The 10,769-nt window shown below is 42.1% G+C and overlaps 1 protein-coding gene across 1 annotated transcript; it reads right to left on the bottom strand.

Annotated features, from left to right (window-relative positions):
• Positions 1-863: 863 nt before the first annotated feature.
• myef2 (myelin expression factor 2) lies at positions 864-8,640 on the bottom strand. The gene is made up of 17 exons (XM_056766551.1): positions 8,494-8,640; positions 6,175-6,380; positions 5,662-5,714; positions 5,135-5,142; positions 4,956-5,049; positions 4,685-4,876; positions 4,447-4,600; positions 4,242-4,291; positions 4,105-4,165; positions 2,464-2,562; positions 2,282-2,323; positions 2,080-2,166; positions 1,930-2,004; positions 1,812-1,853; positions 1,417-1,592; positions 1,289-1,340; positions 864-1,204 (listed from the first exon to the last, which is right to left on the bottom strand). The coding sequence occupies exons 1-17, from the start codon at positions 8,619-8,621 to the stop codon at positions 1,041-1,043; spliced, it is 1,683 nt and encodes a 560-aa protein (XP_056622529.1). The 5' UTR covers positions 8,622-8,640; the 3' UTR covers positions 864-1,040.
• Between the last annotated feature and the right edge of the window lie 2,129 nt (positions 8,641-10,769).

Genomic DNA, 10,769 nt, shown 5'->3' with positions numbered 1-10,769 from the left:
AGAATTATTCAAGTTGTTCCATACTTGTATAAATTAACATTTATGCGTTTGGCAGACTCTTTTATCCAAAGTGACTTACATTACATGAATTTCTTTGTTCTGTTAAAAGCAAAGATATTTAGAAGAATGTTAGCGACTGAGATTTCTGGGACATCATTGACTGCCCTAGTAGAACAAATGAAAATGATAGTCAAAGGTGCCCAGAACTGTTTGATTTCATAAATTCTTTAACAGAACAACAAATAAACACATTTTTACTAAGATGTCCCAGAAATGTCAGTTGGTAACATTCTTCAAAATATCTTTGTGCTCAATAGAACAAAGAACTTTTACAGGCTTGGAAGAACTAGAGGATGAATAAATGATAACCAAAACCTTATTTTTGGGTGAAGTGTCTGTTTATGAATGATATTTAATGAAAAGATGGGGATGGGGAGAGTCACATATCATTTGTAAACTAAGATTGAGCAAGACACATTTCTTGACGTGAAGCACTGAGACTGCTCTGTCATCAATCTTTACATATGCATCTAGCTTTCTCCCCTCACAACTTGTTTGTATACAGACATCAGATGGTTAAACTTGATTGTTTATTGTAAAAAAAATTGTAGTCTTAACATGACTTAACACTTTTAAAAATATAAATAGCTTCAAGTCATTTTTACCATGTTATAAGAATCTCTTACCTGTCAAACGTCATCACTACTCTGGAGAACATTAGTACTGACGGATGTGCTCGTGTTAGATGTGGCAGCAGGTGCCGTGTGTGTGTTTGTGTGTGTGTGTAGTAAACATGTTTTCTGCTTTGTGTTTGAAATGAGCAGACACACTTTCTGTTGAACACAGCACTCAGAGACAAAGACTGATTTACACCCAACTTTAATTCTTAAAAATGTCATTTAAAGAGACTAATTAAAAAGGGTTTACAAAACAAAAGAGTCACAAACACAGAGTGAAATCAGCTGGTGTACTGGAGTTATGAAAGTCATGATGTTTGTTTTTAAAACAAAACAAAAGTGGTGGTCAGTAAGTGGGTGTGCTCAAGCGTTGCGGTCAATACGAACATCAACCTCTCGTCCGTTGATCTTGGTTCCGTTCATCATTCGACAGGCTTTCCCAGCGCTCTCTGGAGAGTCAAATCGGACTGTTCCACATCCTTTAGATTTGCCGTTCTCCATCTTTATTTCTGCATACATCACCTGGCCTGAACATCACAGTGTTATTTCATTATTACAGCCGCTATAAAACCAGATGTGATTATTCATTCCATCAGTTTAAACACACTTACCACAATGACTGAAGTGTTCCTTTAATTTCTGCCAGCTGAGATCATATGAGAGCTGAGAACACAAATATTGATCATTAAAACCCTTCATTCACACACGTGTAAATCACATTCAGCTCTGTCATACTCACGTTTCTCACAAAGATCTGGCATCCTGCCTTAGACCCCGCCCCCCTGTCAATCATTCCACCCATGGGACCTAAGCCACCTCCATACTGGCCAAAGCCACGGGCCATGTCCATATTTCCTACCATCCGATCAAATCCAGTGTTCATACGGTCCATTCCCATATTTCCCATTCCACCACCTAACAGACACAGAGGAGAGAGACATCGAGAGAGACACAGAGGAGAGAGACATAGAGAGAGAGAGAGAGAGAGAGAGAGAGTCACAACACTGACTCTCACCTGATCTCATGTTAGATCTGACAGACAGCAGATGAAACACTGAGACTATAGCAGACTTTACACTGTGTAGTAAACAGAGGTGATGCAGTATTTTCATGTGAGCGTGTGAGAGACTGCACCTAATCCAGAGCTCATAGGCCCCATGCGACCATAACCTCCACCTGAAGAAACACAACAGACAATCAGCAAACTGTACAACTCAACTCACAACACCACCTGACATCGCACAGTACACACCCAGAGCTCCAAACGGGCGGTTCATTCCCAGATCACTCCTGCCGAAGTCTCTGTCCATTCCTGAACCATACATATCTGTGCACAAACAAACAGCTGTCAGACACACACACACACTCACACACACACAGATGTTAATGAAATGATCTTCACCTCCCATGCGGCTCATGGGTCCCATGTCTCTGCCAAATCCTCCCATTCCACCCCCGCAGTCCATCCCTGAAAAACCTCCACCCATTCCTCCAAAACACAGAGAGAGAGAGAGAGAGAGAGAGAGAGAGATGAGACCTCCTGATCGATGATGATATTACAGTTTGAGGATTTCTGCCTCACATCACGGAACATGTATTCTCACCTGTCATACAGTTCATCCCTCCATAAGCCGGCCCGTCCATCCCTGTTCAAACAATTAGATTCAAAATCACACAACACACCACATTTATTTTGATCAAGACTTGTTTCCCGATCAATTCTAATGTTATATTGTGCTGTAATATAAAGTAAACAGAAATAAGGCAGCATGTGATCTTAACACACCTTCAGGTCCCATGGAGCCGCCGACTCCTCCACTGAGACGGTTGGCATTTATTGGCTGCCCGCCGGGACCCAAACCCAAACCAATGCCACCCAGACCTCCTGTAGACACACATGACAAACACATCGCAGGACATCAGAAACACATGCTGAAATCAGATAATGCAGAGGACTGCAGACATCTTAACATCCATGATGTGCACACAGACTAACAACAGAAGCACAGAGGCTTTGTTTACACATGGCATTAAGATGAGTTTGGTCGATCGTATCACAAGTGGACGACACTGAATACAGGTGTAAACAAACAGGATGTTAACCGTTTTCAGCTCATCTACTTTAGACCACTTACAGAGATAGTTGAAAATGGAACGGTGTGCTCACGTAGTGTAGTAGCTCATTTGGTCGAATGCGTTCGAACAGCCACAAAAGACCGCCTGCTGATCTAACACAATAATCATGAGACGTACAAGGAAGCGCGCCTATCTTATGGGATTAACACGTTGCCAAACCCAATCAGAAGAATGCAAAAAATAACAAATGACCCTTTTTGCTGGACATCCAGTGAGACCGGAAGCCTCATCTCAGTGTCCCTCATCTCTCTCAAAGCCTTCAACAACAACCTGGAGCTTCTCTGCCTCAGACAAACCAGTGAATTGACTTTGCATTGCCCATCTAGTGACACAAACCTCTCACACAATATGGTGCAGTGTGGCCTTGCTCAAGCCAAACCACACTCAGCCAATGCTGGAACTCTGTATCGGAATTGTGGCCAATTTAGCGACTTTGTCGATAGATTTAGCGACTTATTTTTCAAAAAGCAACTTTTAAATAAGCCTTGGCGACCGAGCGAAACATTCTGCTTCGCTTCTACTGCCCTGCGAGAGCAAGTATTTGCTTTTCCAGCGCAGCACCACCTCTCTCTTTCTACTCTATTCAGTGCACGGCAGAGAGAAGCAGCACATTAAGTTCAGTGCGCACTGACTGAGAATGAGATGCGCAGGTACAAACAGTGTTTCCAAGAACTTATCACTTATTGACCTTGTTCGAGCATTCATGATTTAAAACGCATAAACATGAACACAACGGAATGTAGCTGTTCAACAAAATGTGTAATGTAGATTTAAGTGGTAGAGTTCACTCACTATTACATCGTTTTGATTGTATGCCAACAAAAAAAAATTAAATCATTAAGGAAATATTTATTGTGCATTTGGGTGTAATGTTTGTATTAATATAATAGTGTATAGGACAGCTCAGAGAGTAGAGATATGAAGCACACCTGAAGCGCTTAGCTTGTCAGATACGAAGTGATGATGTCACTGATATGCAAATTAGAACGTGACATCACCTGGCAACATTTAGGGACTTTTTGGGCAGGCTTTAGCTACTTTCCATTGAAAAAAGTTGTCAACACTGTGTAACAGTTACAAGGTACCACAAAGCAACTACAATCCTCATCTCTACAGGAACAGTCGGAGGGCCAGAGAGACAAACAGTAAGAACAGATCCTGTGAGAGAACACTGCTCATCCAGTGAAAGAGCTGGAGCTGTTATCAGAGACAGCATCAGTGCAAAACCTTACAACTCTTGACTATTCAAACATTCTGTCTGTCCACCCAAAAACACAAACAAAGCTCTTACTGGGCAACTGTGACTGTTTCTCTGCCGGACGGAAATCATCTGGAGGAAGACATTTATCATCCTAAAACACAAACACATGTGTGAGTACAACACAGGACGAACGCATCAAACCTGTGAAAACAACATGTCTCACTCACCATCTTCACATGCATCTGTCTGTCAAACAACATCTGACCGTTGAACATGGCTGTGAGGACCAGTGAAGGAACATCTCACAGCATCCAAACACAAACACATCTACAGAAATCAACAAACTCATAACAACAGACAGCTGAGAGTGAGAGAGACAGACAGACAGACGGGAGAGCCACACGATAGACCGACAGACAGGTGAGAGGATACAGATGGCCTGTACGGCCTCCAGAGACTGCTCAAAAGTGACGGTCCCCATCCCTCGACTCCTGCCATCTTTGTCCTCCTTCACGTCTGCCCTCCGCACCGTTCCGGCCATGCCAAACACCTCCTTCAATTTCTTCCAGCCCACCTTAAAGTCCAGCTGCACACAGAAACACAAGAGTGTGTCAATAAACACACACACACACATGACTCTGATGTGAATGTAGCTCAGTGAGCGACTGACATTCGCCACAAACACTGTAGTTCCCAGACGTCCGGCCTGCAGCGCGCTGATGATCTCAGGGGGAACGTTGGGGTTGTTGGCGATAGAGGGGGGCACATTCATTCCCCCAGGACCGGTCTCCTGCCCCCTGACCCCACTGAACTTCCCAGCGGATCTCTGCAGAACACGGCGAGCATGTTCACCATCAGGATCCTGAAAAACAAGACGTGTGTGAGTTACAGAGCGCGTGACACCACAGCACAGGCGTGTACGGGGCGGAGCAGACGCTCACCTCTTTAATGTTCAGCGGCCGTCCGTTCAGATTGTGTTTGTTCATGACTTCAATGGCCTTCTTCACAAACTCTTCATCTTTGAACTCCACCACACTGAAACAGAAGAGCAGGTGTGTGCGTGAACAGCTGTGGCATAACGTCACCCGAATGAAAGAGCGTGAAGAGCGGTGATTCTTACCCACAACCCTGCAGGTGCCAGGCCCAGAAGAGGCAGAGGAGGAGGGAAAAAACAACAACATCATCAGAACAACAGACAGACACTAACAGAATGAATCCATTTCAAAATCAACTGCTGTGGACATGCTGCTGAATCCTTATTTTGTAATTTTGCATGAGAAACCAGCTTACATTTCAATTGGACGTTACTACGGTAAAATGGATACATGAAAGGAAATTAATCTGGGGGCAAATGAAACGGGTCAATCTTATTGGACAGTTGTTACGGGAGAGAAGTGATCAAACAGACAGATGAGCGATGACATCTCGTAGGTCAAATCACATGTTCTGAATCAATAAACACCTGACCAATCATCAAATGTGTCAAACGTGGAGATGTTGGCTCCGGCCAAGCGTGTCACCAGCAATTTAAAGTACATCCAAATAAACGTTATACTGTCAACACACCACCCCGAGGTCAAAGGTACAACGTCTAGCGGCAGGACCCCGCAGAGGAACCTGACGCAGCGCAGAATCGCCAACACTTACCCTTGACTTTCCTTCAGCATCCTTAAAGAGCTCCACGTATGTTACCTCACCAACTACATGAGACACAACAGAGGGAAAATACCACAGAGAACAAGGCATTTAAATCACCAGTGGTCTCATCACAGGGTTGACCTGGCTCTACAAGTAGAAAAGCCCACCAGAAACCTGCAGCACTCCTCCAAAATGAAAACTCCACAAAACTGACACACCACACTGCTACACACTGCTGAGGCTACAGATTCATTCAACTACAGATATTCTACACATTTACACAGAGTGAGAAGAGAAAAAGACAATCCTTGAACATATCCGGCAGTGAATGAAACCACATCCCACAGTAAATGAGGACCGCAGGCACATTTGAACAAGTACCAGAGTAAAAACCTGGAAGAACCTAAACGTGAGCCCTGAGAGTCACACGGACACACTCTGTCCTTCTGTCAACTGCACTGAATGAGAGCTACGGGCCGACGGAGGGACAAGCACGTGTCGCCGGCTCTCCGTGTGCGTTACCTTTCTCACGCATTAGATCTTTTATTGCCTGCCACTTCATGTCATACGGGATATTGCTGACGAACACTCGGTGGTTCTTCTGGGCGCTCTTCTTCTCTCCAGGACCGCCCTGTCTGTCTTTATAGGGATGGAAGCGGCTGGACTTTCGGCCCCCTGAGCTCTTCTCTTTTGGCTCATCTTTCTCTTTGGGCGCCTCTTCAACTTCCCTGCGTACATCACAAACACATTTATTAATGATAAAAGGAAAACACAACAATACCGAAAACAATCCACATTATTTTCATCGCATGATCATACTCGCTTTATTCAGAAACAGTGAAACGATATTTCGCTATTCAATACATGAAGCAAACACTATTCGACCTGTAATTTTTCTTCACGCAAGTTACTCAACAAATCATAGATAAAATAATTGGCTTAATCTCTTGAGAACTTGAGCGTAAAACACAATCTTTTTTTATTTACACAATATCCAACAAGATGTACATTCTGCAGAACGCATACTATTCAAATTTTGCATATTAACAATAAAATATCTATGTCTTTTGTCTTCATTGTTTTTTTATTAACAATACTTTGACGACTACTGCAGTCGTCCTATAACTATTGAAGGAAATGATGATTATCTCCTTTCCATCTTTTCTTATGTATGTGAAATTGTACAAAAATGATTAACAGTACATTGACCAAATAATAGAAGTTATTGTTATTTTCACTGGAAAATATATACAAGTATCAAAAAGATTTAACTATCATATCAATTTAGTTTTCTTTCTTATAAAGTTTTAAGAAAGTTTTAAGCAAGTTTTACACTGTTTATCATGTGCATAGTGTCTGGACTTTTGATCATCTCTTGTATATTTTGCAATCTCGGTCCGGCTCGTGTGAGCAGTGGAGCGGGTATAACTCCTGGTGCTGTAGACGCGGAGCTCTGTCATCTCACGAAACATTGTATAAAAAACTGTGCATGCCATAGTTTACACTGGACTGGCGGAAAATGTGCATTAATACTTCTTCATTCTACATGTTAAGTGGTTTACTTTGATAGGTGAACTGTCTTTCCCACGTCCCAGCGCGACACCCGACGGGTTTTCGCAAATCGCATCACATGTCTAGTCTGTACAAATGACAACGACACGCAGATCGCTTCACGACCATATCACGCTGAAGGGAAACGGGTGTTTACAAATTGCCCTCATTGTAATCTGACAGAATGACGGGAGGCCATCAGATTTTTCCGTCACTGGTAAAAAAAAATCTGTCAATGACAAAGAATTTTTGGGATTACTCAACCTCTGGTTCACACACGTAAAGGAATATTGGTCGCACTTTAGAGCCCTGAGGGTGCATGCAGTTTAGGAGACGCTTTAGTGCTGCGATTAAAGGAATAACGTCCGCTACAGATGCATCAAAGGAGCGGTATCTGTTTGTCTCATCACAACATTTCGGCCGTATTGTTTCGGTGATAAAAGTCTTTCGGCCGAAAACCGAAAATGCACTTTTGGGCCATTTTCGGTGGCCGAATATTCGGTGCATCCCTAATAAATTACAATATATATATATATTTACATTTATAAGGAAGATGCACAATAGATCTTTTCTCTTTTGAACAGAAATCACAGGAATAATCTTCATTTAACTGAAATCTCTCTAACACACGTTTAGCTGAAAATATACCATGTCAAATTTGAAGTGTAACCTCTTTTACCTTCTTATTTTACTATTTTTATCACTGCTTCACTTTTTTTAGGTTTATATGTATAAACACATTGGACCAGATGAAGATGTTATGAGTAGATATTTCTCCTAATATAACATTCCTTGTGTGTTTATTAGAACAACGATGTTTATAAATATCAATCTGTACTATAAACATGTGTTTAACATAGTGACACAACAAGCTCTTATAAACTCTATTACTGTTGAGGAATGACATCACTACAGTAACTCTTCTGGTGTAGCTCTCAAATGTGTGCATGAATCCTCTTTAGTTCATAAATGAGCACGTGAATAGAAAAGTTAAACTAGCGCAGCGGAACACAATCACAACAATCCCTCGCGGATCGATGACGCCTCGCGGTCGCTACGGGTTACCGCGCTGACTGACGAGCCAATAAAAACATGCGCCACAAAAACGCGATCTAATATACAACGAAGGAAACCCGAGACAAACGGAGATATATAAACAGATGATGATTATTATTATTATTAATAATAAGTGCTGCGGATGGTTTGTTTGCTCTCGCTGAACGCGCTCCGCTCGCGTACAGGCCGCGCTCCACAAACGCGACGCGTGCACACACACAGAGTTTTAATTACGTTTTGACTCCATTCGTGTTGTCCTGCGTCTGCTGCGGCTCCTCGTCTCCTTCACCGACCGGTGTATCCTCCGTATCCTCGTGTTTACGGTCTTCAGTCAGATCAAGCGCCAACTCCGCGTCCGCCATCACTGCTGCTCCTGGTCACCCGCGCGCTCCAGAACAAATATCGCGAGAGAAAATGGTCAATTAGAGACGAGACTTTGGCTGACCGGAAGTATGACGAAAATGTTATTACGCACAAGCGCATTTGTATTAAATGATTCAAAAGTACTGGAAACAAATGTTTTATTATGGTAGAACTTTCCTGTAGCTCAGTGGTAAGAGCATTGCGTTAACAACACAAGGTTGTGGGTTCGATCTCAGGGGATTGCAAATACCTATGTATAAATTTAATAGGATAAAGCAATGTAAGTAACTTTAAATAAAAGCGTCTGCCAAATGCCTAAATACAGTTCTATGAAAGAGACACACATGTACACACTATGAAAGAGACACACATGAACACACTATGAAAGAGACACACATGAACACACTATGAAAGAGAAACACATGTACACACTATGAAAGAGACACACATGTACACACTATGAAAGAGACACACATGAACACACTATGAAAGAGACACACATAAACACACTATGAAAGAGACACACATGAACACACTATGAAAGAGACACACATGTACACACTATGAAAGAGACACACATGTACACACTATGAAAGAGACACACGTGTACACACTATGAAAGAGACACACATGTACACACTATGAAAGAGACACACATGAACACACTATGAAAGAGACACACATGAACACACTATGAAAGAGACACATGAACACACTATGAAAGAGACACACATGAACACACTATGAAAGAGACACACGTGTACACACTATGAAAGAGACACACGTGTACACACTATGAAAGAGACACACATGTACACACTATGAAAGAGACACACATGTACACACTATGAAAGAGACACACATGAACACACTATGAAAGAGACACACGTGTACACACTATGAAAGAGACACACGTGAACACACTATGAAAGAGACACACGTGAACACACTATGAAAGAGACACACGTGTACACACTATGAAAGAGACACACGTGTACACACTATGAAAGAGACACACGTGTACACACTATGAAAGAGACACACGTGTACACACTATGAAAGAGACACACGTGAACACACTATGAAAGAGACACACGTGTACACACTATGAAAGAGACACACATGTACACACTATGAAAGAGACACACGTGTACACACTATGAAAGAGACACACGTGTACACACTATGAAAGAGACACACGTGTACACACTATGAAAGAGACACACGTGTACACACTATGAAAGAGACACACGTGTACACACTATGAAAGAGACACACGTGTACACACTATGAAAGAGACACACATGAACACACTATGAAAGAGACACACGTGAACACACTATGAAAGAGACACACGTGTACACACTATGAAAGAGACACACGTGTACACACTATGAAAGAGACACACGTGTACACACTATGAAAGAGACACACATAAACACACTATGAAAGAGACACACATGTACACACTATGAAAGAGACACACATGTACACACTATGAAAGAGACACACGTGTACACACTATGAAAGAGACACACGTGTACACACTATGAAAGAGACACACATGAACACACTATGAAAGAGACACACGTGAACACACTATGAAAGAGACACACGTGTACACACTATGAAAGAGACACACGTGTACACACTATGAAAGAGACACACATGTACACACTATGAAAGAGACACACATGAACACACTATGAAAGAGACACACATGAACACACTATGAAAGAGACACATGAACACACTATGAAAGAGACACACATGAACACACTATGAAAGAGACACACGTGTACACACTATGAAAGAGACACACGTGTACACACTATGAAAGAGACACACATGTACACACTATGAAAGAGACACACATGAACACACTATGAAAGAGACACACATGTACACACTATGAAAGAGACACACATGTACACACTATGAAAGAGACACACATGAACACACTATGAAAGAGACACACATGTACACACTATGAAAGAGACACACATGAACACACTATGAAAGAGACACACATGTACACACTATGAAAGAGACACACGTGTACACACTATGAAAGAGACACACGTGTACACACTATGAAAGAGACACACATGTACACACTATGAAAGAGACACACATGAACACACTAT

This window comes from Triplophysa dalaica, chromosome 14 (assembly GCF_015846415.1).
Source record: "Triplophysa dalaica isolate WHDGS20190420 chromosome 14, ASM1584641v1, whole genome shotgun sequence".
Lineage (NCBI taxonomy): Eukaryota > Metazoa > Chordata > Actinopteri > Cypriniformes > Nemacheilidae > Triplophysa > Triplophysa dalaica.
This window is presented reverse-complemented; position numbering and strand designations above follow the sequence as displayed.